At 53.7% G+C, this 27901-nt stretch overlaps 9 protein-coding genes across 9 annotated transcripts; 2 read left to right on the top strand and 7 right to left on the bottom strand.

The window, feature by feature from the left end:
• Positions 1 to 3286: 3286 nt before the first annotated feature.
• B0T26DRAFT_117804 (uncharacterized protein) lies at positions 3287 to 4043 on the bottom strand. Its single transcript, XM_060433308.1, has one exon. It carries the CDS (start codon positions 3784 to 3786, stop codon positions 3400 to 3402), a length of 387 nt encoding a protein of 128 aa, XP_060299968.1. The 5' UTR covers positions 3787 to 4043; the 3' UTR covers positions 3287 to 3399.
• Positions 4044 to 4150: 107 nt separating this feature from the next.
• Positions 4151 to 4479, bottom strand: B0T26DRAFT_638396 (uncharacterized protein; the record flags this gene model as incomplete). The annotated part of the gene is made up of 2 exons (XM_060437029.1): positions 4151 to 4226; positions 4304 to 4479. The coding sequence occupies 2 exons, from the start codon at positions 4477 to 4479 to the stop codon at positions 4151 to 4153; spliced, it is 252 nt and encodes an 83-aa protein (XP_060299967.1).
• A 1211-nt stretch (positions 4480 to 5690) lies between these two features.
• Positions 5691 to 6924, bottom strand: B0T26DRAFT_637168 (GHMP kinase; the record flags this gene model as incomplete). The annotated part of the gene is made up of 3 exons (XM_060436904.1): positions 5691 to 6038; positions 6123 to 6418; positions 6495 to 6924. The coding sequence occupies 3 exons, from the start codon at positions 6922 to 6924 to the stop codon at positions 5691 to 5693; spliced, it is 1074 nt and encodes a 357-aa protein (XP_060299966.1).
• A 1691-nt stretch (positions 6925 to 8615) lies between these two features.
• Positions 8616 to 9824, bottom strand: B0T26DRAFT_693112 (uncharacterized protein). The gene is given in 4 exon segments (XM_060441186.1): positions 8616 to 8747; positions 9274 to 9399; positions 9480 to 9482; positions 9496 to 9824. 2 exon segments carry the CDS (start codon positions 9375 to 9377, stop codon positions 8687 to 8689), a joined length of 165 nt encoding a protein of 54 aa, XP_060299965.1. The 5' UTR covers positions 9378 to 9399; positions 9480 to 9482; positions 9496 to 9824; the 3' UTR covers positions 8616 to 8686.
• A 1815-nt stretch (positions 9825 to 11639) lies between these two features.
• B0T26DRAFT_117667 (Actin2-like protein) lies at positions 11640 to 13589 on the top strand. The gene is made up of 4 exons (XM_060433307.1): positions 11640 to 12304; positions 12404 to 12859; positions 12919 to 13233; positions 13296 to 13589. The coding sequence occupies exons 1-4, from the start codon at positions 11996 to 11998 to the stop codon at positions 13356 to 13358; spliced, it is 1143 nt and encodes a 380-aa protein (XP_060299964.1). The 5' UTR covers positions 11640 to 11995; the 3' UTR covers positions 13359 to 13589.
• Positions 13590 to 15494: 1905 nt separating this feature from the next.
• B0T26DRAFT_639285 (uncharacterized protein) lies at positions 15495 to 15935 on the bottom strand (the record flags this gene model as incomplete). The annotated part of the gene is made up of 1 exon (XM_060437122.1): positions 15495 to 15935. The coding sequence occupies one exon, from the start codon at positions 15933 to 15935 to the stop codon at positions 15495 to 15497; it is 441 nt and encodes a 146-aa protein (XP_060299963.1).
• A 5006-nt stretch (positions 15936 to 20941) lies between these two features.
• Positions 20942 to 22554, bottom strand: B0T26DRAFT_671824 (uncharacterized protein; the record flags this gene model as incomplete). The annotated part of the gene is made up of 3 exons (XM_060439380.1): positions 20942 to 22204; positions 22267 to 22430; positions 22497 to 22554. The coding sequence occupies 3 exons, from the start codon at positions 22552 to 22554 to the stop codon at positions 20942 to 20944; spliced, it is 1485 nt and encodes a 494-aa protein (XP_060299962.1).
• A 1229-nt stretch (positions 22555 to 23783) lies between these two features.
• Positions 23784 to 24449, bottom strand: B0T26DRAFT_671823 (uncharacterized protein; the record flags this gene model as incomplete). Its single annotated transcript, XM_060439379.1, has 3 exons — positions 23784 to 23859; positions 24009 to 24344; positions 24406 to 24449. The coding sequence occupies 3 exons, from the start codon at positions 24447 to 24449 to the stop codon at positions 23784 to 23786; spliced, it is 456 nt and encodes a 151-aa protein (XP_060299961.1).
• A 662-nt stretch (positions 24450 to 25111) lies between these two features.
• Positions 25112 to 27334, top strand: B0T26DRAFT_671822 (GTPase-activating protein gyp1; the record flags this gene model as incomplete). The annotated part of the gene is made up of 6 exons (XM_060439378.1): positions 25112 to 25153; positions 25229 to 25247; positions 25344 to 25353; positions 25427 to 25558; positions 25625 to 26987; positions 27077 to 27334. The coding sequence occupies 6 exons, from the start codon at positions 25112 to 25114 to the stop codon at positions 27332 to 27334; spliced, it is 1824 nt and encodes a 607-aa protein (XP_060299960.1).
• Between the last annotated feature and the right edge of the window lie 567 nt (positions 27335 to 27901).

The raw sequence follows: 27901 nt of genomic DNA, 5'->3' as shown, positions 1-27901 counted from the left end.
AGGTTGTATTGCCTGGCCTCTACGCAGCACATACAGCAGATAGATACAAACGGCCCTGCTATCGCTCCTTCTCCTGCCTGTGGCCGCGATAACCCCGCACGTGTATTGGGAGTGTAAGTGTATGTGTATACCTGCGACATGCAATCGCGCGGCAACTCACACCGCCAGAGCTAACGTGTCTCGCCCACTTGCACTGGGGTAGCAGCATTCCTTCCTATAGCTTGTTCCTTTCCATTTTCATTTCTGTAGGTAGGCTGTTAAACAAAAGCAAGGTGGATGGGTTCGTGCGTGTCGTATCTTCTGCGCTCCTTGTCTGCGACTGTGGCACACATGTCAATCAACTCGTATATACCATGTCGTGTCGTAAAGATGTGTAGATGGATTGGTAAATATGGCTTGCCGCGCTATGCTAGCTCTTGTGGTGAAACCGTGCTAGTTTTATTGTGATGCCGCGCTAGTTATTGTCGTACCATGCCATGCCAGTTCTGACTACCCACCTAGGTATGGTAGGCAGGCATGCTGTCGTATATCGTATCTGGGCGCTCTTAGTCAGGCCAGGCTAGGTTATTGTTAGCTAGAATAGGCTGCGCTAGACTGTGCTGTACTTGAGAGAAAGGAGGCTTTGTGCATCTACCTACCTTGCCTAGTGAAGATAAGATGTATGTGTGGATATGCATACCTATGTAGGTAGCTTACCTACCTTAACTACTTGGTTCATGAAAGACAAGGCAAAGAGAGGTCTAAGCTGAGGACAAGCGAGGATCAAACTTGCCCTTTCGTTGCCTTGCCTCACCTTGCATACCTGTCTTGCCTACCCACCTGCCTAGGAGTGTTGGGAATATATCCGTCCGTATTCCATTATGTTCATTCCTAGAACGGCGTAACCCGAACTCCCCCTTTCAGCTTCTTCCTTTGTCGTTACCGTTGCCCACCGCCCCTATGCTTTACATTGCTGCTACACTAGGTGTCCGTGGCACTCCCACCCCGGTGCCTTTACATTAGAGCAAGTCAAGTCGAGAGGTTCGGGCAAGGCTGAGCAGGGAAGGTATGAAGGAGATAGACAGACAACTTGCTTATTTATTTGTTTGCTTTTGGCTACATTTGGTCTCATGGTATGTTTTGGCTTGGACGTCCTTGGGGGCAATATTCCGAGTCTAGTGGGGGCATGTATGTATATAGAGATATCCAAGTGAGTTATACCATGATGTGTGGTGGCTTTCTCTGGTATGTAGACTGGTGGTGTATAGCTATTTGGGTAGGTACCATGTCCCGTAACACAAGAAACCGAGGGTAATTCCATCAAGAGATGTTGTGAGTAAAACGGAATACGTATAGTGCATGAGGGCATGTGTGGTTGAGCTATGGCAGAGGGCTATCGGTGATACCAGTACTATCATGTCCGTTCAACGGGGGGCACTGCATACCTAGGTATATATATCTGCCTTGTGCTGATGCCTGTTCAAGGGCTACGGCTACGCGTATAGACCAGACTCTACCAGCGGTGCTGCTCTTGCTTATATACATACATATACGTATTCGGAAGCTATGCGCGTATAGATAGATGCTTGGTTACACAACCAATGTTTAAGTAGTACCTGAAACCGCCGAGGCGATATCTCTGTACCGGACCTGGCCGTGTGTGAGGAGATAGCGACAGAGATCCCCGACACTGACACGGCATGAAGCCGAATAGCAAGTTTCATATTCGCCGTGTTCTCGAGCCTCCACGGTGCTCACATCGGCATGTGCGCAGCCATGCCAGAACAGGACGGACTCTAGACTCTGCAAGGTGACCGTGGGGCCGGGCGTTCGGGAAGAACGGTTGAAGAGAAGGGCTACGAGCCAAAGATGCAAGGAGGGGTCTTATTTAGTCGGTAACAACTCTTCTTGTCTTCACTTTGGCTGTCGTTATTTCTCAAAGCTGGGTTCAGCTCGGGTACAGGCACAAGCTAGGGGTAACCATTACAGCAACGGCAGATAGAAACCGCCTAAAGACCTCCAGCGACCAAGGATCTGAGGTAGTAATTTGATCAGATACCTACTGCCTCTATCGTTCTGCTATGTCATTGCGATCGATGTCCTGTTGGTAAGCTGGGATTCATCTCGAGATCTCGGCCCGTAGTCAGCCTCTGAGGCCGCTAAGAGACGGCCAACCGTGGATAGATGCGCAGGGGCAGACTATAGTTCAGCTGTCGAGTTTCCCTTGTTTTGCCGCTAGACACTGGCTGGGTTTTGTCTAGTTGAGCCATCTACCCCGGGACGGTAAAGATAGAAAATCTCATTAAGAGAGCCGTAGTAGTCTATCCAAAGATCCTGGGACCATCTAACTATTTATTGACTACCCTCGGTCTTGCTTTCCGCTGTCCATTTAAAGCCCCGGCTCTATCTGTAGATCTTTCAGCTAGCAGGTCATATTAGCCGAGAATAGCAAGCGTCAAGGGAGGCACCGCGAGGCAGGGTGGCTCCCTCTCAAGTCAGTCCTACCAAAGTCAGGTTATAACATCTAAACGTAGCCAACTACTAGTCGTTAGCTAGATAGACAGCCAGGGATTACGCCAACAGAAACTTCAAGACTGTGTACTAGCAGCAAAGCAGTGTTTGTCTTCTTCGAAACCAAATCCCTTTACTCCGTCCAGCCCTGGCCTCAAACAAGGACGAGTGAGGCAATCCCAGCAGCTAGATAAAGCCATGGTTATGGGACAACAGCCCGAACCCTGCCAGCCGGTGAAGGATGCGACTGTGTGCTTGTTTGGATGTCAGTCAGCTCCTCTACCTTCAACATCATCTGGCCCCAGCCTAACCGAGAGCAAAAACCAGCCTAAAGATTCAAGATGATGACAGAGATGTCAATTCAGTGGTACAATTTGCAATTCACAATCCTTCGCGGGAAAAACAAAGTTCCTCTTATTTGGGTTGTATGGTTTCTATTGTTTGTAATTTTGCGCCGCGCGTACATGGTTGGTTGGTCCCCATTGCGGGACGATGGAAATGGAGATATCCTGCCTACGTGCCTACTCTAATGAGTGAGGTGGAGCATGTGGACATCCCAGTGACGACAGAAGGTTCTTCGCTCGAGTATAGGACGACGCAAGGGGCTCGTCGGAGTTCTGTCGTCAGAGGTCTTGAATACCATTGTAGGTATGAAGGGGGGTTCTCATCCTTCATCCAGTAGTTTCACGGGGAATCTCTAAACCAGTGCTCTCTCCACGTCAGTTTCCAACTCTGGGTTGACTGCTCCCGCTTTGGCTTGATCAAGTGCGTGGCGTATGACAGGAGAGGAGTCTAAGAATAGGTACTTGTAGCCTTTCCAGTCGGTTGCATATTGCAGGCTTGAATGACTACGGAGGCGTTGGCGTTATCCATGGGCCGTCCGGTCTGGACAAATTCCCAGTTTATCTTCTATACATCCATCTCAATGCCGACTACTCGCCGTAAACAAGTGCTACCTATCTTGTGTGTGATTCGGATCTGCGGGTCTCGGCTGTACGTAATGTAGAAATGGATGTTCAAAATAATGTCAACGGGTACGGTATATATGAATGCTGGGAAGGTATTAGTAACCTTCCTTGGGAGGTAGGTCCAGGCAGAGGCACCAACGCAAGAGATATGTAGGCAGGTATACGCGAGGCAGGGCAAGACTAATGCCTGAAATACGTGCTCGGGCAGGGCACGCGTTGGGTTTCGTGTCTCGAAATAGGGGCAGTGATATTCTCCCTTTCTGCCGCTCTGTACACGTCCGAGGTAGCATGAGAGTTTAACCCCTGATAACAGTGCGACAAGAAGCATAGGTAATTAGAGAGAGACAGCAGGCAAGTAAGTGGTGGAGACCTCGCTTTTACATGCAGATGAGATTTTAATATGATTCTGATATGATCATCGGCGCCTTTTCTTTTCTGATATGTATCTATAAAGAAGAAAAAACAAGAAAAAAACAGATGGTGCCTCTCCATCCTTCCTAGGTACCAAGCCAGTGGACTAGGAGGAGTAGGCTGTTTATGCAATGCAATGCCAATGGATATCTCCCCAAAGCCTTTTCGAACTTGGTTCGTCAAATGCAGTATGTACAGACAGACGGACAGGCTTGCCGTAGCTGCCACTCGTCCCAATTATATATATGTTCCCGTCTCACAACAGAGGGCTGGCTCCTCTCTCATTGGATGTGCCCGTCGGCCACGGTAGCGGCGACGAGCGGCCAGCCGAGGAAGACGCCCATGAACGGGAAGTAGCTGCAACACAAACAAGTCAGTTTTACTGTTTGTTGACCAACCATGGAGACGACCATCTATGTGCAGGTAAGGCTTACAGGGCAGACTTCTTGGCCAGGCCCTTGATGGGCAGCGACCAGTCGAGCGCGTGACTGGGGGTCGAGGCGGGCAGGCGCTCGAACGGGTGCGACTCGAAGCTCCGTGCGAAGCTGCGCATCGACTGGATCATGGAGAACTGCCTGCGTGTGACGGTGCGCATGGCGGCGGCGCGCATGGCGGCTCGGGCGATGACGGGAGACATGATGTTTTTTGTTGGTGTTGCTGTGGTGGCTGAGATGAGTGTATGACAATAACCGTGGCCCCCCCCTTTGTTTTTTAAGTCTGGCCAATAGATCTTTTTTTTTACACAAGATGATGAGACCGAAGATGGAGTTGAGAGAGACACAAAGTACAGAAGACTGAATGGAGAGTTGAGTTGTCTTGGTTGGTTGGTGGGCTGATTGATGATGATACACAGAAAACAACACTGGCAGCAACAGGAGATGGTCACACATCCTTATATGCAATGGGTTCACGGGGTGGGAGGGAGTCAACAACACGAGCAGGGTTCAAGAAATCAGGCTTTCGCCAGCACAGAGCATCAGACGATTTCGGATGGGTTCGCAGGCTGGAGGAGCGGCGGGCTCCTCCTCCTCCCGCGGTCCTGGACCCGAAAGCCTGGTCGTCACCACCATACGGAGGCGCACGAGAGAGGAGGCCACATTGGGGGAATGGGCAGATGGGCTGATGGGCAGATCCCGCAGATGGGACTAGAAGCTGGAAAGGCGCAGATAGGCTCTGGGTTGTGTTCGTCCATACTCCGTACAGTAGCAGCAGGCCCAAAGCTGGGCCCAGCCAAAAATGCAAGGCAGCAGGCGCGCGCGCGCGGGTGTTGCAGGAAGGGAAAAGAAGTGATTAGATGTTTTTCCCTTTGCCATCATGCCACTCGGCCCTCGAAACCGTCAGATGGGTTCAGCCCTACGGCCCCCAGGGCCAATGGCTGCAGGCCCGCCAGAGGTTGCGCCTTCCAGGTGGGACGATTTACACCCCCCAGAATCGTCCCTTTTGCGCTGGGCGTGTTGCCATCGGAAGGGGCCGGTGCGGCTTATGATTGGCTATAAATGAGGGGACCTCCACTTAGTTGGTTGCTGAACGTGGAGCTCCAACAACTGACAGACGACTAAACCGGCCAGATTAGGCACTAACAGTGGCTCGTTCTTTGCTAATAGTGGTTAACATGTATTTCACAAGTAAAATAATAACAGTTAGCTAACATTTCTCTCTAAGCCCCTGCCAAAGATCCGCAAAATACACTTATCCTACTAACAGCAACATCTCGCTTGTCGTGGGAATTGCGTCATATGTTTGCATGATGAATGCATGGACACCATGGATGGGGATATCACGGGTTAATTGTCTCTCCATTTTTATTATTTTTTATTATTATTATTGCTGCGCGCGGATGACCTGGGTGCCCTCGGCGGGCTCGAGCAGCTTCCAGTTGCACACAATGTTCTGCTTCTTGAACCTCGCGATGATGTTGTTCGCGATCTCGTCAAAGTTGCTCGTGGCAAGCGCCAGGATCGTCGGCCCAGCCCCCGACAGGCACACGCCCAGGAGCCCCGGCTGCGTGACGGGCGTCATCGACTCGACAATCTCGGTGAGCCCGGGGATCAGCGTCTGCCGGTACGGCTGGTGCAGCTTGTCTTGCATGGCCAGGTAGATCAGCTCCGGGTCGGGCGGCGACTGCCCGAGCGCCGCCGGAAGGAGAGTTATCCTCTGCAAGTTGAACGTCTGTTTGCCTCCCATCAGCTGCTATCCGGCACCGGCGGAGAAGCAAGTAGGAATTGGTGGGGGCGGCAGCAGCAGCCTACTTACCACGTCGGGCCTGGGGTAATGCGACGGCAACACGGCGCGCGCCTTGGCCGTGGGCACCTCGAACTCCGGGATGATAGCCACGGCTTTGATCTCGGCTGCCCAGGGGAACTTGATGTGGTGGCCGATGCCGTGAGGGGGGTTAGGCGGCTTCATGCCCGTGTCGACGCCTCCGGCCGGCGGGAGCACCTCGCTCAGCGGGATCTCGGTCCGGGCCACGTCCTCGGGTGTCAACGGCTTCAGATATGTGCCGACAAAGCCACCAAACAAAGCAGCGCCAACATTGTCCGGGTGGCGCTCTGTTGACCACGTGATTGCATGGTTAGTTGTGGAGTGTCTAGAGAATATCAGGCTCGAAGGGGAGGAGGGACAGACCAATCATGAGACAAAAGTCAAAGAGGCGCTCGGGGGTGAGGTGGTCCAGACGGCCGCACTCCTTACCGAGCAAGACGCCGGCAACAACGGCGGCGCCCGAGGAGCCGAGGCCTCGCCCGAGCGGGATGGGGTTTTTGATGTGCACGTGCGTCTCGACGGGGAAGCTGCGCTGGTCGTGGCAGCGCAGCACATAGAGGGCAACACGCGTGATGAGGTTGACGGCAGGGTCAAGGCTGATATCGCCCGAGTCCTCGCCCTCGCCCTCGTACGTGATGCGGCAGTTGAGGGGCTGGTCCGAGGTGGCCTCGGACGTGTCGATGGTAACCTGCAGCTCGAGGTACATGGACAGAGCCAGCCCTATCACGTCGAAGCCTGGCCCGATGTTGGCGCTCGAGCACGGCGTCTTGATGGTGAAGGAATCGGACGCCATGGTGAATCGCGCTCTGCTCTGCTCTGCTCTGCTCTGCTCTGCTCTGCTCGGCTCGGCTCGGCTTGCTGCAACCCTTTTCACTTCTGGCTGCTGGGACCTGAAGTGTTTGCCGATACTAACTGGTGGGTGGATTTGCCGTGTCGGTTGACTTTACTGACCGTCCTGACCGTGACTTTTCCGGGTGTATTGTACTTGGCGAGCAAACCCAGATAATTGCTCCCGGTTGGCTGTCGTTGGCCTTGTCCGTGCCACTCGGTGCGGCACTGTAGTGACGTTTCGTACGATTAACTTTATTCGTCTTCTTGGGTTCGACTTCACCTCAGCCTTAGCCCCAAAATTTGTTGACCGATTACGGAGCGCGGGGTCCAAGCTATCATAGCTTCGAAGCTGCTGTGGGTTCCGGGCCCCGGTACCAGCAGCGAGCAGCTGCAGGCTGTCAGTTGCAGCGAGCGATGATAAGCGCGAGAATACCGTCCAATCCCTGAATATTAGCGGGGAACTTTCCAAGCTCCGAATGGCCTCAATACCTTACTCCTCGCCCTAACGGGGTTTTCACCGGAGGAGGTAATAGCTATTAGAATCTCTTTAACAAATCCTAGAGGTTTGTATCCCCCTAGAAACAACTAAAAAAGGCTTTTCCTGGCCGGTTCATTTGCTATAATATTTAGGCATTCGCCCAGGTGTTCCGTACCACGCCAACAAGCGTTTACGGATTGGATTGTACCAGTGGATGTTGTTCACTTACACGTCGAGGCCTCAAAAACCTAGGCAACCAAAGCATCATGCCATGATTGATATGGTTTACGCCTGCCCAGGTCATCCCCTCTCTTCAAGAGAGGCGTCGGTCGCTCCTTTTCTCTCCGTCTACACCATATTGCCCCTTCTCTCGCTCTGCAATTCGATGTTCACTACGCCCAGAGTAGACAGGAGTCCTGGTTCAGGAGGACCAGGACCCGCTAATAGCAAGCCCGCAACGTATCGAGCAATCTATAGGGTATCTAGATGCACGCATCAGGCTTGACTCGTGGAGCTTGGCCCGCCAGCTCGATGTCAACTCCGAGACCATAAGTAGAGAGATTACTCGCCTCGAAAAGAGCAGGGACAACCTCGCAAACCTCATGGATACTTTGGACGACATCAAGTCCAAATTGCATGACCAGGGGAATCTCGACAGGGCGGTGGGACTTCTCGAAAATATCGAAAAGAAACTGAACAAACCGCCGACTCAGTAGCGCAAAAAACTTAACTCGGCAGGCAGGATTTTCATTCAGGCGAGTTGGATCAAGTCCCCCAAAGAACCCCATACGGTTTTACTGATTCACACCCAATGATAGATGTAGTGCTTTGACTATTTGACGGGCGCCGTAGCCGTGAGTTGCTTGGTTGATTATAATGAGAGCGTAACCCTCCACTGTTAAATCGTCGCCATGCACTGTAAGTACAAAGGCGCCCAAGCGTTACGGCCCACCGCCCAGGAATATACCACATTTTACAGCCAAAATTATCGCGTTCGCTGGCTGCCCCGCTCCAAGCGCTGGCAATGCAGTTGTACCGCAATTGCACCTCGCCGCCGTCGCCAACGTCAACACACTTCCGAATGCGGTAATTCCATCTCAGGGCCGTAGATTCGCTCAAATCGTTCAAATCTACAATAAAAAGCGAAGTTGACTTCGTTGAATTCGCTTACATAACAAGGCCAAAAATGCAACAAAAAACTACAGGCCTACTTATAACTACTTACAACTGCATGAAACTGACAGCCTTACTGGTCCATGCCTTCCACCCGGGCAGTAGGTCGCGGGACCCTTCCACTTCGCGTAGGCCTTACAATACGACCTTCAGCCACTGCAGAGGCTGCAGGGCCGCGTGAAGCTCGTGATGTTGTGCCGCCCTGTGACGGCGCCAGCCTGCAGCACTCACTACCACTGCGCTAGAACCCCCAAAAGGATGCCAGAATTGCAAGTTGACAACTTGCAACCTGTAGTAAGCTATATAGTACTGTTACGGCCATTGCGCGCCGTGACACGCCCCGGCTAACACTCTGCGTGCCTTGGTGTTGAGCACTGCTTGCTGCCCTGCCGCCCCGGCTCCCTGTGCCCCGAGTGCTTGTTACCCGGCCACCCCGGCTCCCTGTGCCCCGGCGAGCGGCATCAAGGTTGTTGACAGTACGGTTATGAGGCTCTGTAGGCGCTTGAGTAAACCCGTCGACGTCGCCGTCGTCGTCGTCGTCGTCGTCAAGGGTAGCACCCTCCCACTGTGAGGTATCTCGTCGAATAGAAGGCATGAGCCTGGACTGCCTGCCGGCTGAGCGGTCCCGGACTGAGCGGTCCCGGACTGAGTAGTCGGGACCCGCGGAGCGTTCGGCTCGGCTGCAAAGGCAGTAGTGGTGCGCGGCCTTCCCCGAAGGTGTTCGACTCCGTCAAACTCCCGGTACTACAAGTAATCATCTTCATCAAGTAATGACCTTTCCAAGTACTAATATGGATGGAAATCAACCTTCTGAAGCTTTAAAGTACCTGCCCTGTGACGCTGAAGAAGCTCGTGAGCACAAGGGATGCCATACTACGCCCGGAACCGACCGGTACCGGGTTCGAGAGGCGCCCGGGGGTGGTCGCCGAGGGCATTTGTCATCTTCCGGTATTGATATGCAACACGGTCCAGGGCGTCATAACAGATGTTATATAGAGCCTCACCAAGCCACTCCTTTCCTAGGTAATCGAAGCGAATTCGTGTTATTTATTCGTGAGTCTCTTCATCATAGGCTTCCTTCATGCCCTATACCATATTGAAGCTTAGTGGAAAGGTAAGGTTCGGTTGCGTTATGGTAAAAAGTGGTAAATTACCACGCGGCAGAATCTTAAATGTACTGGAGGGCGGTGGGTAGCCAGGGTTAGGGTTATATGTGGGGGACTACAGTGCATGGCGACGATTTAACAGTAGAGGGTTACGCTCTCATTTTATTCCGTAGTAGAGCTTTGATGCGTGGACCCACCTACTTTTTTCATACTGCGTATGCCAACGCAGGGGCCGCTTTTTGTATTGTAAAATGCCGTATTCCATGGCAGCCACCCAACGCTCTACCGGGTACTAAGGAAGTTTTTGCTTATAGGATGCGGAAAATAAGTATCTACGGATCGAAAAGCCGGACAATGCGGCCGCGAAAGGTCGCCCTGTCAATCAGGGCGGTCCTTTCGAAAATGAAGCCATCCTGTCAGAGCCGCCAGCGCCGAAGACAAAGACGACAGCCCTGAGCGGCACGATCCACCGGGACGCGCGGCGTTACTATTCACAGTTCGAACTAGCTGGGCCGAGCCTAGAAGAGCGGGATGAACAGGATGAACAGGATGAAGAAGAGCTGGAGATTGACTCGGACTGCATCGTCGTCAATATAGGGCCAAGCCCAAACAAAGGTCGGAAGAGGAAGGCAACACAACAGAAAGGAAAAGGGAAAAAAGAAAGATAATGAAGAAAGCGAGCAAGCCTACCCGGGCAAGCTACATTGAGACCTCAGTTCCTAATCCTCACCTCTTTAACATAAAGGTAGCGAAATGGCGGGGCCGCAGGGCTCAACGCCGGCGCTTTTTAGGAGAATACAGCTCATACTAAAGAGGAGAATGACTGCTTCGATTCCGGGGATGAAGATGACCCTTATCCTCGTAAGAAGGGCGGCGAGGGTAACCAGGTTGACATAGACTAGGTTGCTAGATTGATAGACTCAATACCAAGGAATTGCATCACCATGTCAACAAATCAGGATTCAACAGATCATTCAGGCAACTGGGCGCCTGCCATAAGTGGCTAGTTTACGTACAAATCCGGGCCTTAGAGTTACTATTTGCAAGTTGCCTTTATTTCGAGGCTGAATCAGCAACGAAGAAATTGTCAAAATGGAAAACACCACGGTAAACGCGTTTTCAGGGCTTTTGAAGGCTTTGACGGCTTCAACGCTATTGACCCGGGCTTCCTTTAGTACCCGGTAGGGCGTTGGGTGGCTGCTATGGAATACGGCATTTTACAATACAAAAAGCGGCCCCTGCGTTGCCAGTTGCCAAGGACCCACAGGTAGGTGATATGAAAAAGTAGGTGGGTGCGCGCATCAAAGCTCTTATAATACCCAAGGTACAACCCATCGTCCATTGTCGTGATGAGTCGGCCAAGACTTGTTCTAATACATTCCAGGTACGGCAGACCGGCGCGAGGAAAGGAAAAGTTGGCCGTGCAGGAGAGAGAGCTAGCAGACCAGAAGAGAAAGTTGGCCGTCGACGAGAGGGAGCTAGCAACCCAGAAAAGGGCTGAAATGCATTTTCGGAACCCAAGACTGTATGGATACCTTCGGAAGGTACCTTCACCACTCAACATTGTCTACTATCTTACAAACATGCTGCTTCCTAAAGCAGGACGGCGGGTAAAAGCCCTCGTGTTTGCGTATGAGAAACGCGCCCTTCGGAAGCGTGAAAAGAAAAGAAAAAAGTTATTTCTTCCTGTTCGCATTCATGTCAGTGCCAGATCAAGCTTCAGGCTCTGAGCTTGGGGGAGAACTTAAGCAGAGTCTTGAAAATGGCCTGTGCGAGGCCAATGCAAACCCCTGCCCACTGCTTGGGCTGAAGCTTGGACCGCCCCAAGCGCATGCCCCTGCAGGAACACCCCTTCATCTGAAAGATCGCGTCGTGAATTTGAAGCTCCTATTTACGCTGTATCTGTATCCCGTAGCCGCACGCACGCACTACAACGCAAATAGCTTCAGCAACCACGACTCGATACATCAGGCACCGCACCCGCGGAACCACCTCTGGCCTGCCCTGCTTATGTGATATCCGCCTTGCTGTCGGGAAATGCTCGGTTCGCGAGCTTGAGCGTTGCGTTGCGTTGCGTTGCGTGGCTCCGACAATCCGCCCGCCCACCACGGCCCGATCTCCAATCGCTTAGAGGGCGGCTAGGTACTAGCTATTAGTGCTGTAGACTGACGAAAGATACCGACTGCAAATCCTCGTCCTCCTCCGTCGCCGCTTCATGTGCAGACGATAGCGTTCGAGACCGACCGACCGACCGACGCGAACCTAGCTCGCCCACCATGACGGACTCGCTGCACAACGCGCCTATTGTGCTCGACAACGGGTCCGGCACCATCCGAGCTGGCTTCGCCGGGGACGACGTCCCAAAATGCCACTTTCCCTCGTTCGTCGGGAGGCCGAAGCATCTGCGTGTCCTGGCCGGCGCGCTAGAGGGCGATGTCTTCATCGGCCAGAAGGCCGCCACCGAGCTGCGCGGCCTGCTCAAGATCCGCTACCCTCTCGAGCACGGCATTGTGACGGACTGGGACGACATGGAGAAGATATGGGCATATGTCTACGACGAAGGGTTAAAGACTCTTAGTGAAGAGGTAAGAGCTGCCCCTTGTGTCTGCAGCTTTGCCTGGGGACACGACACATGCCTAACAACTGCTTTCAAGAGCTAACGAGTTTCCTCCCTTCTCCAACAGCACCCCGTCCTTCTCACCGAGCCGCCCCTCAACCCGCGCTCCAACCGTGACACGGCGGCCCAGATCCTCTTCGAGACGTTCAACGTCCCGGCACTATACACGTCGATCCAGGCCGTCTTGTCATTATACGCTAGCGGCCGGACGACAGGGCTGGTGCTGGACGCCGGCGACGGGGTGTCGCACGCCGTCCCCGTCTACCAAGGGTTTACAGTGCCCAACAGCATCCGGAGGATCGACGTGGCCGGCCGCGACGTGACCGAGTACATGCAGACGCTGCTGCGCAAGAGCGGCTACATCTTCCACACAAGCGCCGAGAAGGAGGTGGTGCGGCTGATAAAGGAGGCCGTCACCTACGTCGCGAGGGACCCGAAGAAGGAAGAAAAGGAATGGGCGGCCGCCAAGATGGAGCAGGACAAGGTCGCCGAGTACGTACTGCCAGACGGGAACAAGTTGAAGGTAAAGTCGGACTCTTGCTAGCACCCCTTCACAGAGCAAAATGCTGACCTCATTTGTAGATTGGGGCTGAGAGGTTCCGGGCGCCCGAGATCCTATTCGACCCGGAGATCATCGGCCTCGAGTACCCCGGCGTGCATCAAATAGTAGTTGACTCGATCAACCGGACCGACCTCGACCTCCGCAAGGACTTGTACTCCAACATTGTGCTGTCGGGCGGCAGCACGCTGACCAGGGGCTTTGGAGACCGGCTGCTGACCGAGGTACAGCGCCTCGCCGTCAAGGACATGAGGATAAAGATCTTTGCGCCGCCCGAGCGCAAGTACTCGACCTGGATTGGCGGCAGCATTCTCGCCGGTCTGAGTACCTTTAGAAAGGTACATTTTCCCCCTGCCTCATAACTCTTGTGATGTATATGGTTCGCTAACACGTCGGACAGATGTGGGTCAGCATCGACGACTGGCACGAGAACCCAGACATTATCCACACGAAATTCACTTGAGAGTCTGCTGCTAGTGAATGGAAAGCCAAGCAGCCTGTCAGACGGGCCAAGGTTCTTGTCACTCGCGATTTTCTGTTTTCGCTGCTACCAATCGCGATGGGAAAATCTCATCGGGGCGGAACCAGCTGCGGGGACAGGTAGGATGGATGGCAAGCTAGCGCTGATACCCTACAGCCTTTCTAATTAAGCATGAAAAGGGGGGCGGGGGTGGTGTGAAGACTACTTATGACTTCTCAACTGTTCTAGCTCCGGAAATATATCAGAGTATTAAAACCCATGCGAGAGGGAGGGCAAGGGGCAAGAGGGTGACGAGTGAAGAAGGGGGGAGAGAGAGGGAAATAGCCAGCAAGTCAGCGTGGAGAAAAAGGGAAAGATTTTTTTATTAACGGCGGTGTTACTGTTTGTATCAGAAAGAAGAAAAATGCCTTTGCCGCATGTTTTTTTTCTTTTTTCTTCTTGTTTATGGTTAGAGAGAGAGAGAGAGAACGAGTGGGGCAGACAGGCAGGCAAACGAATGATACCCAACTTCTTCTGTTTGACTACCTACCTCCTACTGTGATATGTGGTTACATACCTGATGTTGCTGTGTATGAGAGAAAGAACTCTTTATTGGTGATTGTTTAATAGCCAGCCGCAGGATCACTCCGTATATACACACATGGCCGTACCATTATCTAAGGTGTCTTACCTTTGCATAGGTGCCTAGGTAGGTAGGTTTGCCTTGAGTACTATACATGTACACACCGTGCCCGGTAGGTAAGGTAGTATGGAGTAGCTACCGATTGTTCAATATCCGCGCGGGATGGTGTGATGCATGGTGCGATAGACGGTGTAAAAGGTGCAACTCTTTTCAAGTCTTTGACTTTTTACCTTTCTTCGAGTGGGTCGAAAAAAAGGGCCAGGCACAGATACTGCCTCGCCTGCTTCTATATTTTTACTTTTTGCTCTCCGGAACCTAGGTACCTTTCACCGTACCTTTCACCCTACGACAATAAGACCACGAGCACGAAGTAAATAGAGCATAAACATCAAAAAAGTTTGCAATTGGTTCACGCGGTGGTAGGCACGCGCTGTAATAGACAGTACGTAGCACACATGAATAGACGGAACATTCTAAATTTGGCCAGCTTAGATGGGGTGAATTATATACAGGTTACTTAGTAAGGTGTTCCGTCCGGATGTACGGTGGTGGCGGTGCCACCCGAAATAGGGGGTGGAACCCCTATTTCGCCGGCCCCCACCACAAAAACATCACGAGACTTGTTCGCCATTCGATGATCAATGCGCACATGTTTTGCGACTCCACAAACACATTGAAAAACAAACTACTGTAACAAGCAAAGACTCCACGAAAGACTCAAGGTTTCGTTTGCGCAAGGGTTTCCAGTTTGATTTAGTTAGAAATGCCAGACTTGAAAATGTAGTATTGATGCTGCAAGAAGACCACCACTCCTAGTTACCGAACCAGGTAACTACCTATCTAGTTACGGGTTGGCAATAACGCAGTTCACTCCTTAACACCTCGCCAGAAAGAAATGGAGCTATCACAGCCACAGCAGGTTGAGAAACCAAGAACCCAAAAAATCCCACGCCCCAAACTTTTCCTCTGCCCTATTCATCCTCTTCCCACATTTTCCCCGTAAACCCTATGTGTCTCGCCGTGCTGTGCTGCTGCTCTCTCTGCTTTCTTTGCTGCTGTGCTGTGCCTTGCATGTCGAGATGGGTGAACTATGAAAAGACCGGGAGTTTCCTTCTCCCCTGAACGCCGCGCCAAAGTGTGAAAAAGAAATGCTTGGTACAAAAGAGGCTGCTGTAAAACGCAATGCAAATGCCAAGCCAGGCGCCAAAAGCAGGAGGTATTAGGGCGTGCTGTAGTTACAACCAGGCGACGATGCAGGTGACAGTCGCAAGGCCGAAGCAGCCTGGGTATCTCAGGGGGATGGATGACCATACGCGAGACGCATAGTCATTGTTGATATTGTTGATGTAGAGAAGGAAGCCGTGATTCGCGTTTCCTTCTTCTCCGCCGCCGAGGTAGAGTGCCTGCCTCTCTTCACCTCTCGGCCTGTCGCCGCTGTTGTCATGGTCTCGAGCGTTTGCGCCAGCACCCGTCGAGCAGACCAACCCAAAACGTTCTCAGTGGTGGTTGGAGCCGACGTTGCTGAGACGCCCCCAGAAGCCGGAGCGCGCGCTTCCCGATGTGCTAGACGAGTCGCGGCGGCTCTTGGTGCTCTTGGAGCTGCTCCCGCTGCCACTTCCGAATACGTTGCCGGCGCCGCCACGGCCGACGTGGCCCATGGTGGCAGCTTTCTCGCGGATCTCTGCCCTGGAGAACTCTTCGTCGAACGAGATGACGGGGCGCTCGGAGGCTGCATGTGCGTTGCCAGCTCCGCCGCGGCCCGAGTAGAAGCGGCCGGTAGACACGGGCACCGTCGTAGTGGTGACGGGGGTGGGGACGCCGGTCGGGGCTGTGGTTGCCGGAGCGCGGAAGAAGTTGCCAGCGCCGCCGCGACCCGAGTGGGTGTAGCTGTTCTTGACCACGGTGGGGTGCGGCTCGGTGATGGTGTAGCGAGGCATGTTTGTCTCGGGTTTGGTTATGTTGCGGTGGTGAGGTGTGAAGACGGAAGCCGGAGCTTGGTCGCAGGGACTTGTTCAAGGTGGGACTTTATCAAAACTTTGATGCTGTCTTGGAGTCTCGCTGCGTGAAGTATGGGTTACTGGGTTGACTGCTGGAAGATGTGGAATCTGATGTGCGGAGCCATGTGTGACAGAGGGAGAGACGGTGATGGGCTTAATATAGCCAGTGCAGGGAGTCACGGAGTGGTAGGTTGTGAGGTGGAGGGCGGGTGGTGCGGACGCAAGCGAGGAGGGGTGTGTGTGCGAGGTGTGTAAGGGGCGGGTGCCAAGGATGGCCGGTCGACAAGGTCCTTTGACAGACGAACTCCATACTATACTCTGTACCTAAGGTAGGCGGTAGCTCCAGCAGGTACTCCATCCACGGAGATGCAAATACTTTGCATGAGGTGGTACAATGGATGCTGTACAGAGGACTTTAGGAGGTACAGTACTAGCAGCCGAGCAGGCGGCGCGGCGCGCCAGAGCATCTCGAGTCTGACCAGGCTCGGAACGACTTCAGACCAGAGGGAAGCCGCATGACTACAAAATCATGGACTAGCACGTTTGCAAAGCCAAAGTCGGGGAGGTACCAGCCGGGTACAGTGCGACCCGAAACCCGGCTTGGTTGGCTTGCTGCCTCGGTCGCTCCACAGTCACGACCTTGATGGCCGCCCAGGTACCCAGGTACTGCACTTGTACATCCATTGCTTCACTTGAAAACATAAACGCTGCAGAGTGCAGACTCCAATTGGCAGACGCTTGCTTGCCTTGGTTGGCGAGGTAGGTATGGAGTACATCCAGGGTGTTCGGATCCGTGTAGCAAAAATGGCCTGGTAGAGAGAGGCAAGGTAGGCATTGGGCGACCAGGCGTGCGTTGACAAATTTTCACGCCAGAAGGCGCAAGACGATTCTCTAATTCCATCAGTGAGACTGAGGCCAACAATGGAAGAGGTCTGATGACAAGCAGCCTGGAAGGAGCCTTGAAAGCGCCTGCTCGGTTACTCCAGCGCTTACTTGTGCTGAAAATTTCGAGCCGAGAGGCCCAGCGAGCTTTCCCTTAGCATATGGAAACGTAAGAGGTAGTCACGAGGTGCACCAACAGCCTATTTGTTACGAGATCATTACCCCATAGTTTGGAGCCCAGCCTTGTACCAAGCCCGCGTTGTTTGCGCTAGAGGGTACTTGCCTGCTCTTCTGGGCCGCCCCGCCAGGATCCGGCCGTCCATTCATGCAAGGGACGGTGACGACTTCACTTTTTTTTCATCAATTTCTTTTGTGTTTCCAAGGCCGCTGCAATCCGCCGGCCGCCGTCTACAACACATGTACAAGCAAACGCAGGCCCATGGCGCCGTCCGGCCTGGTACCGCCTTGTAGTTTTATTTTCCGAAATTCTGCTTCCGGGCACCCTGAAGGTCCGGCCATTGGCTTGCACCACAGGCCAACCAGGCCGCGTTAACTCTCTCACGTTTCCGCCAATGGACCATTCATTCGGCCCTCTTCTGGTAGCGCACTGCATTGCACTACCAGCGTCGGCACTGACCGCCATATGACGAGATGAACCGTGGCCGCATTGCACGTTACCAAGATGCTGGGTAAGCACAGCACAGCACAACGCTGACACCATCGCATCATCCCAAGGCAACTGTCAGCGTTGATCGTGTATTGCTGATATTCTGAGGTTGTCGCCCGATGCGGATTCGGCGTATTCTGCTCAACAGGCATCGGTTGTTCCTGAATCTTTTGCTTTTCGTCTTACCCACCCGGCATCCTATCGGCACAACAGATTAAATTCCATTTTAGCACTGCCGTTTCAAGACTTCCAAGACAAAGGGAAAATGCTTCATCAGCACGTGTATCTAGAGATGGAGTCAATCAACTTGGCATCTCCATCGGGCGATGCTTGGGAACCCCACCACCCAAAAATTTGACCATCGCAAAACCCCAGATTTTACCAGGATCACGGGGGCTACCTAGCTCCCAGACGTCGCCCTGCAAATCGAAACGCTTCTCGCTTGTGGCTCTCCCCGCATTCCTATGGCCAATGAAGCCGTCGCCACTACTGCTGGCACGGAATGGTCAGAACGCTAGAACGCCACATCAGGGGCATCCTCTCTCTGTCTAGCTCGAGGGGAACATGTCATGCTGCTCACGGGTTCTGGTCATGAGGATGGCACGTTGACAGACACCACCGCCTTAGAAGGCCGCTAGACTCTAGAAGATTTTAGTGGGTTGATGGGTGACGTGCCGGTGCGTTCGAGTTGGCGCCGTGTCGAAGTGATGGCTAACTTTCAAGATCTAGTTTTATTGCGAGCCGCGGTTCCTTGCCGACGTCACTCAAAGTTCTTCCAAAGCCGAGCCTCGGACGTGTCTCGTCTTAAGGTTTGTGCCGAACCGCCGAATGGCCGATGGCGCTTGTCTGTTTACGCTGTGGCGTTCGTCAGGTGACGGGAGACAGCGGCTGAGCTCGCCCCTCCCAGCCACGCAGCCCTAAAATTTTCAGCCCCTGCCCTAGTCCCCCTCTCGGTTCTAGCCGATCGGCTTGCCTCTTTGACATCACTTGCTTGTCAGGTGGCTGCTACCCGACGACTCTCATCTGGAAGTTTGGACTTCTCCTATTCTAGACCTCACCTCCCATCTTCTGCCCATTTCAGCTTGTTTTAGCCGTCGCTGCATCGTACTTCGTGGCCGTTGTTTGACGAAGGAGGCACTGCAAGAGCCACGTGTTCAACTTTCAACGATGCTTGCCCCTTGACAGGCTGTAAGCCGAGGAAGCGAGGGCCTACTCGACTAGCACTAGCATTCAGCACCACATTGCTCGCCTCTCCTAGACAGCCTTTCGGTGTCTTTCAGTGGTGTCTGTGTCATTGTCTTGCCATTTGTAAACAAAGCGAAGCAGGTGACTGTCTCGGCCATGCCGGCTGTATTCCGTACGTGGTGATGCGTGTCGTTGTATGTTTGTACCTGTCAGTCCGGACCGATCCGGCCTGCCGTGTTATCCGAGTGTCCCGTACGAATCTACAGAAATAGGATAACACGCTTACACATAATTCTGAGATTCAAATGGTGAGCCCTCGTTTTGGGACTTACTATGTTCTCGCCAAGACGCGCGTTACTTAGCACCGGAGTTGGTTCGGGGCTGCCATGTCAACCTGTGTCAGTTTGATCTGACTTTCAAAAGACATGAATCCCTCGCTTTGGATCTATATCGAGCTGCAGTCAGGATAGGTACTCGGTTGCTGGCGCATTATGTAGTTAGGTGATTTGGGATGGTGCAAGGCTAGCTTGTTTGCTCCTTGGCGAGGGCCATGAAGCTGAAATATCGAAAGAACAGGAGAGCAGAAAGCTGGACGGAGTGGAAAGCGACAGAAACGTCGCTGGTCTGGGAACCATGTAATAAGACCTACATTTCTGGTTACCGCCGGATGAGTTACCACTGGTGCCATGGTTTGAAGTGTTCTCGTTTCGGAGACAGCTCCGCTTGGGGCAAAACATGCTTGTATTTGAGACTCTTGTATTTTACTGACAGCTAACGCGTTTGCTAAAAGATACAGGATACAATATCGGCTCACTGCCATCAGGATCCTCAGACCTGTGTGTTTGTGTGTATATCTGTAGCGTAGCGAGAGTAACGCGGTGTAACGTGCCAGACGCCAAACAGTCCACGGGCCTAGGTAGGTGTCAACGGTCACCACGCTGCCGAAACTGGTATGAACAAAACTACCTCAAGGTACCTTATTTAGTAGTAGCAAACGGGAGAAGGCGAAATGGTTCCAGGAAACCCGCCAGGCATATGCCGTCTTACCTGTAGTGCTTTACGGCTTCCCAGTCTCTACACAGAATGAAACGGCGAACCATCGGTCGCGGCTCAGCAGATGCATTGCCTTGGATAGGGGCACACACCTTACATGCATGCGTACAGGTATGAATAGCTACAGATATATGTGTAGCCTACAGCAATATTCATCCTGCTACCGTCATAAAAAGGCCACGGCAACGATTAACCACCGATCACCTAGCAAGCAATACGACAGAAACAAGACCACGCCCCCGGAGCGGAATACTTGTTGCGCTTCCACTGCCTGACTCTACTCCTGCCTCCTGGCTGATGAGAAGAAATATGTATATCTGTCTGTCTGTTCTGTCTGTGTCCTGTCTGCTCGGTTAACTGAGTAGATTGGCAGATTGGGAGTTAAGGCAAGACAAGGTAAGGTAAGTATCTTGGCTGTCCTGCTTTCTTTTCCTTTCCATTCTCATTGCTGGTCTCTCCCGTGAGCGTGAGGATAAACAACACAAAAATCGAGAGAAAAAAAAAACACTGCAAGAACGAAAGTAGAGAGAAGAGGGGGAAAAAACGTCTAGAACCCCAAACCCTGACCTAACCAGCCAACTACCTCCCCAACCCAACCCAGCTCAACTTACACAAGGTAGCCAGTCAGTCAATAAAGCAGGCGAAATCAACTAAAATCACTCCACACCGTCATCCTCCTCCCATTTATCATCTAGTTCCCATCCCCCACTCTAGCCGATCAAGCTGGCGGCTAGACCTGGCATATAACTGGGCTAAGAAGCCGAAAAAGGCTGGGCAGTTCAACATCACTGCCCAGCATGCCATGCCACACCGTCCGCTGGTTTTGTGTAGATACCTTCCGCTTGTTCATTGAACCCGCTCGTCACACACTCAACCCTGGACGGTTGTCCCAAAGGAGAGAGCCCTCTGTCGGGCTCCCCCAGTTGCGAAAGGGAGAGAAGAAAAATGGGAAATAGCAAACCGAGGAAATTGCAGAGTGAAGCAGCAAGCATGCGGGGAGAATTTTTGTCTTTATTAAAAAAAAGAAAACGGCGACGAGGAAGAAAAGGCAGAGAGAAACACAAAGGCGGTCTCGTAATTGATACAGGGTGCCGAACTAATGCTGGGACTGGGGGTGGGATGCGGTCGTGCTTCAGCTGCGTCCATTCTTACGGGTGTACTAGCCCCGAGCATAAGGGTGGAAGCCGCGGTTGCTGCCTCCGCCACGTCCGCCCCCGCGGTAGTTGGCACCGGGCTTGCCGGCGTTCTTGGGGCCGGTTGGTGCGTTGGCTGGTGGCGCATTGGCCGGATCTACGGGGCTTGGAGAGTGCTGCTGGTGGCCCCGGTTCTTGTGGAAGCCGCGTCCGCCGCCACCACCACCACCACCGCCGCTCTGGCTGCCGCCCTGGCTACCACCGCCGCCTCCGTAGTTGCTTCCACCGCCCGCCATGATGGGCTGCGGGACGTCGTCGTACATACCCTCCCAGCTAGTCGGTCCACCGCCGCCCATGTATGCGGCTTGTTGGTTGTAGTTTTGCTGTTGCTCCCGGTTGCCGCCGCGGCGCTGGTCGTACTTTTGCAGCTCAAACTGTTGCTGCTCGAACGCGTTGTATCCCGGACGGTTGGCGCTGCCTTGGTTACCCGGTCCAGCTCCCTGGCTTACTGGGCTCATGCCGCCCTGGCCCATGCCGCCTTGGCCCATGCCTCCCTGTAGCATGCCGGCGCCCTGGCCCATGCCGGCACCGCCTTGCTGCATCATGGCCTGCATCTGTTGCATCATGGCCGGGTTCATAGCCATGGCGTTGGCGCTTTGCGGACCGCCGCGGCCTTGCTGTTGTGCCATCATCTGTTGCATCTGTTGCATCTGCATCATCTGCACCATGGCGGGGTTCATGTTGCGGTTCATGGCCATCTGCTGCTGCATCATGGCAAAGGCCTGCTGCATGCGCTGGAGGTACTGTGCCATGAGCTGCGGTGTCATGCCCGCCGTTGCACCGCCCATGGCACCCATGGCGCTCATGGCGTTCTGGTTGCCGCCGTTGCCGTCATCGGCGGCGCTGTTGCCGTTGCCACCTGGTTGCCCCTTGCGTCCGAACTTGCCGCCGTTCCCTCCTCCTCCTCCTCCTCCGCGTCGAGCCGCCTCCTCTTCCTCGCGCATGTTGCCGCGCGGCTGAGCCTTCTTGACCTCGATAGGCTTACCGTGGATCTCCAGGTCGGCCGCTAGGCAGGCTTCTACGCCAGCCTCGCTCTCAAATGTGACGAATCCGAAGCCTCGCGGGCGGCCTGTGTCCTTGTCCATCATGAGGGTGGCGTCAACGACGCGGCCAAACTGGGCAAAATACTCGCGGAACTCGTGGTCCGTTGTATCCTGGCTGACACCGCCGACGAATATCTTGGAAGTCTTCTCTTGCTCGTCGCGCGGAATGGCCCGCTTCGGGTCGATCTGAGCAAGGGCATCGAGTTTCAGCCCATGTACATAATGGAAACCCAAAGGAACAGACTTACGATCTTGCCATCTAAGTAATGCTCCTTAACCATGACGATGTTCACCGTCTTAGGGTCCTTGAAGGTTAGGAACCCAAACCCGCGTGACCGGCCAGTGGCGCCATCGCGCATGACTGTGCACTCGATAACCTCGCCAAACTGCGAAAAGTAGTCCCTGAGCGACTCTGGACAAGGCATCGCCAGTTAGCATCAGAGTCCGTTTGGAAAGAAATGGGAGGGGAGAAACCTACGGTCTGTTGTCTCCCAGTTCAGGCCACCAATAAACATCTTCCTACAGATTCGCAACATGTCAGTTTATCCCTCTCGTCATGGGAATTTGTCTAGTGTCTAGCGCTATAGGCATATTGTGAAAGAAAATGAAAGGAGTGATTAGTGCGCCCCGTCGCCGGTGCCACTGCCCACGCGGAGATCTGGACCGGCAAATACGCGGTTGGCTACGTCGAAGACGGTAGTATTATGACGGCAGGTATGGGCGAAAGGCGGACAGCGACGTCGGATCTCGCTCGAGGAGGGGGGCTAGGGCTAGCAAGAATCGCAGCGAGGCTATTTCCCACACCTATTGGCTTCTTTGTAGGCGACATTCTTATTCTTATTCCCCTAGTGAGTGCTAAGGGAGATGGCCTCGTACGGAAGGCGCGAGCAAGGTTTCATGATTCCTGGCGAAGGAGACCGGTCGCTGTCGGAACTATCGGAATCAAGTTCGATGTAGCTCTCAGAGTTCAGTGCTGGATGGTGCTAGCAGACCACGATTGAGCTGGCCATTGCTGGGCTGGCACGACGAGACATGTCGGTGACGTGACGGTTTTCTTTTTTCCTTGTGCCAAAGTGTGCCGTGAATAAAAGTCGTGAGCCAGAGTCAAGAACACGGGTCGAGAACAAAAGTGGCCAGCACAAGTCGGGTGCAGAAGTCGGGTCGGGTGGAGAAGTCGCGGAAGTGAGCCAAGGAGGGAGTAGGCCGTAGACGAGCACGCTACAGCAGTTCTCACAAGTGAGAAAAAAGATGCAGCGCAGATGCCAGGGATGATCTTTGTCGATTTCTCTTTTGTTCCTGTCTCGTGCTCTTGCTATCGTGAAGCTAGGTACTGTCTGTCCAGGGTGCTGCGCTATCCGCTGCCAAATCTTGATCTAGCCGCTAGAGACCTGTCGACCCTGACTCGAAGGTCAGGGGCCGCGTCGTCTCCTGGTGCTCTATAAGATAATCTGCGACTCTGGGCTATAAAAGACAGGAGTTTGTGCTCCTGGGCTAGTGTTGCGGGCGCTTTGTTTCTAGGCGTGTTTCTTCTTCTCTCTTTTCAGGCAAGAGCGCTCGCTCACAGTCCCGCCTCTTGTGCACTAGGTATGAGCTCGACATGGTATAGTTCTTCGTGTTTTGGTCATCGCTTCTGTCCACAAGGAGTCCTGGATTGACCTGATCTGAATCCACCAGAGGCAGGTCCAAACCCCGTCTTGCCATCAAGAGACGCACGCCTCGGCAGCCTCCAACCAGACAGGCCCTGCTCTTCAAGCCCTTCTTCGCCTTACCGAGTCCACCGCCAGTGTTCCGCCCAAGAATCCTCTCGAACAGTTGGAGTGTCCAGTGGCGGAAGCATATAGCTCGGTCCAGTCCGGCAGACGATTACCAACGCAGCGACACAGCCAGCGACGCGGCCCACGTCTTGAACCGGAACGTTACGGGTGAGGGGTGGGGGAATAGAAGTGCCATGACACGGCAAGATTGATACGGGAAAATCGCAAGCACTTACCCGTCTTCCTTAGAGTTTGGGCCCTTGACAGGCGCCGCAGCTGCGGGGGAATTGTGGAAAAAGTTCTGTTTGCTGTCGTCTTGGTGGTGATGTGCGCCCGCAGCAGGGGCAACCACTGGGCCGTCTCCGAGGTTGAAGTCGACATCGTCATCGTCGTCGTCCTCGCCTTGTTCGTTATTCCAATGCGAATCCCCTCCGTTGTTTCGCTCTTGATATTGATTCGTGTCGACAGTCATTTCGTACTGGCGGTTTTCCGCAGCCGCTGGGGCGGCTGAGTATTGGTCCTGGGCTGGCGCGGAGGCCGGCTTTGCCGACGACGGTTCATCGTCGTTATAGCTGCAAGTTGTCAGGGACTTAAACCGAGCGGGAGAAGGGGCACGGAAACGGGAAGACATACAGATCGGCGAAGAGCTCGTCGTCGAACGTCTCTGGTTCCGTCATGGTGGCAGCTTGAGTAGAGGACTAAAAAGCAAGGGGACAGATTAGGCGTGCACGAAACTCTCGAGATTACGCGCCGCAGGTGGAGAGTAACGCGTTTTCGCCGGCTCTGTACTCGTAGAGAAAACGATTGAAGAACGCCGAAAAGAAAACCCCAATTTTTAAAAAGAGGTCGTCAAGAGAGTTTATGCGGACTCCTTGATAAACGTCCCCGTTGTTTGAAGAAAGTGATGGGGGCGAGTTGTGCTCAGGTTTTATGTCTGGCGATGATAATCTGAGTGGGAGGCTGGAGCTCCAAAAGTCTTTTCGCAAAGGCGTCCTGCTAGGTGTGGGTCCCTAGGTGAGTGGCGCCAAAGCTTTAAGGCGGGGAATGGCCCACTGCACAGTGACAATCAGGCGGCTGCGGCCCCAGGCACACTGGGCGGGAGGGGCACAGGCGGGCAACCAGTGAGCGAACCCCCCAAACCATCACCCCGGCTGCCAAAGTTTGGCGAATAGCTGTTAAAGTTGGCCCACTTGCAGGGCATCTCCGATACTTGGAGACAAACACCACCCAAAGCAACAAAAGACCTGACACCAATCTCGAGGTTGCTTCCCGTCTCTCAAGGAGACAGACTCTCTAAACTCGTCATGCAAGTTCAAGGCGACGCTTCTTATAATTCATAATGTTTTCTTCTTCCGCTGGCGGCAAGAAGCCGCCCCCGCAGGTAAAGTACCCACCGACCAGCAAGGAAGGTTGAATTTAGGCTTCTGTTCCCTTTTGGCTGACATGAGCGCCCAAGCAGGAGATGGTGCAAGTTGGTGGGTGGTGATGCTCGTTCCCTCATGGACGCGCGCTCTTCAGTGCGCGAGGCTATCTACATGCTAATCCTAATGCCGTGATTTTCTGTGTCGCAGACAGGTCCGAGTATGTTTTCTCCCCTTGCACTCTGGGCGCATTCTTCCGCCCGCTGCGACACTGACCCGACCTGTGCCCGCAGTGCTGCTACGCCGTTCTGGCGCGCCCCTCAGCGAGAGACCCCGCCGCCTCCCAAGAAGACAACAAACCGCGACACTGGTCTGGTGGTTGGCGCTTCTTATTCTCATGCCGACATGCTCAGATTCGACACATTGTACGCCGCCCACCTGGCCCCTCCATAATGGTCCCTCCCTGCCGCCGTCGCTGACTCGGGGAACAGAAATGTGTCTGGGCGTCCGAGAACTCCACCACCCGCATCTTCGGCGATACACAGCAGCCACCCGGGCCGAAGCTCGACAACATCTCCGCCAGCAAAGACCATCTCCGGGCTCTCGTCGCCCCCTCTCAAGTCCTACATGAACTTCCTCTCCAAGACCAACGATGACTGGAACGTCGACGAGGCCGACGAAATGTACGGCTACGACGACGACGATGGAGACGACTTTGGCCTCCCCAGTCTGTCAAACATGAAGAGGCGCACAAAGCGGATAGAAGCACAGAACAAGTCAGGCGCTGGCAGTGCGCTCTCGCCCGACGACGGCGACGACGGTTTCGGTGGCCTGCACATGCGGAGGTACTCGGACAGCGCCGACATTGCCATTGAGCGGCCCGTTTCCGCGTACCCTTTGCCAAAGAAGAACGAGGGCAAAATACTTCGGCCCCAATACAAGGAGATCCTGCGAGACCCTGCAAATGCGCTGCATCTGATTAATCACCCCTCAGTGCCAGCGAATGCCCTCCCCAAAGAGGTCGACGCTATTAATTCTAGGATAACGAGGATAAATAAGTTCAAAAAGATTCTGCAGGCATCCACCATACCCTTGTCGGACCTCCGGGCGCTGGCGTGGTCCGGCGTGCCAGAGGAGGTGCGCGCCATGACATGGCAGTTGCTGCTTAGCTATCTACCCACTAGCAGTGAGAGGAGGGTAGCGACGCTCGAGAGGAAACGAAAGGAGTACCTAGACGGCGTGCGGCAAGCCTTTGACAAGGGAGGCGGAGGTGGAGGAGGGGGCGCCGGTGGCACTCCTACTATCGGCAGCAAGGGAGCTGCAGTTCGGGGCCTGGACGAGGCCGTGTGGCACCAGATCAGCATCGACGTGCCGCGGACCAACCCGCATATTGAGCTGTACGGCTACGAGGCGACGCAGCGGTCGCTAGAGCGCATCCTATACGTGTGGGCGGTACGGCACCCGGCAAGCGGTTACGTGCAGGGCATCAACGACCTCGTGACACCCTTCTGGCAGGTCTTCCTGGGCACCTACATCACGGACCCAGACATTGAGAGTGGCATGGACCCCGGCCAGCTCCCTAGGGCAGTGCTGGACGCCGTGGAGGCCGACTCGTTCTGGTGCCTGACCAAGCTGCTCGATGGCATCCAGGACCATTACATTGTCGCGCAGCCGGGCATCCAGCGCCAGGTCGCCTCCCTGCGCGACTTGACAGCGAGGATAGACGCCGGCCTGGCCAAGCACCTCGAGAAGGAGAGCGTCGAGTTCATCCAGTTTAGTTTCCGGTGGATGAACTGTCTGCTGATGCGCGAGATTAGCGTTAAGAACACGATCAGAATGTGGGACACGTACATGGTAAGTCTTCCCGGACATGAACCTGGGGAACCCATCCTCTCATGCATGGCAGCCCCGAATTTTAACACATGGTCCTTCCGTCCGTTCAGGCCGAAGAGCAGGGCTTCTCCGAGTTTCACCTCTACGTGTGCGCCGCGTTTTTAGTGAAGTGGTCCGACAAGCTGGTCAAGATGGACTTTCAGGAGATCATGATGTTCCTCCAGTCGCTGCCCACGCGCGAGTGGACCGAGAAGGACATTGAGCTGCTGCTCAGCGAGGCCTACATCTGGCAGAGCCTGTTCAAGGGGTCCTCGGCCCATCTGCGAGGGCCCGCGAGCCGGAACCCCTCGGCAAATTTCCAGCTGTGAAATTTAGATCTCCCCCGTCCTGTTTCTTTTTGTTCTTTTTTTCTGTCACTTTTCACGTAGACGTAATAGGTTGTATCCAAATATCTATATGTGTGTTACACGGAAGTAACGCCGAATGTAGAGTTGGCTCAAGCTCCTATGCTAGCTACTGTTCTATACCCTGGCCGTGTAGCTTTAAATAAATGCCAAAAATCGGAAAAAGGAAGATAAATTCTAATGGTACAGATAGGTGGTGATCACTGACAGCTGTACATAGGAGCTAGCCAAGCAATGGTTTTTCTTGCAAAGCGATTTCTTATTATGTTATTGTTTGTCTTGGTTTTGATTTTAGTCTTGATTTCGATGTGGGATAGGTTATACACCTACACTAGAAAGGAGCCGTAGTATTCATCTTCATTTACTGTGATCCGATCCGTACACACCTACCTAGGTAACCCGTAACATCCCCGAGCGAGTTCTTGAAAAAAAAAAAGGGATAACAACCGTTTTATACCACCGCTTTCCATTTCCCGTTTTCATTTACGTACGTATTTCCCCATCCATTCTTCAGAGACGGACGGATCCAAG

Source organism: Lasiosphaeria miniovina (genome assembly GCF_030549165.1).
Source record: "Lasiosphaeria miniovina strain SMH2392-1A chromosome Unknown B0T26scaffold_2, whole genome shotgun sequence".
NCBI classification, from domain to species: domain Eukaryota; kingdom Fungi; phylum Ascomycota; class Sordariomycetes; order Sordariales; family Lasiosphaeriaceae; genus Lasiosphaeria; species Lasiosphaeria miniovina.
This window is presented reverse-complemented; position numbering and strand designations above follow the sequence as displayed.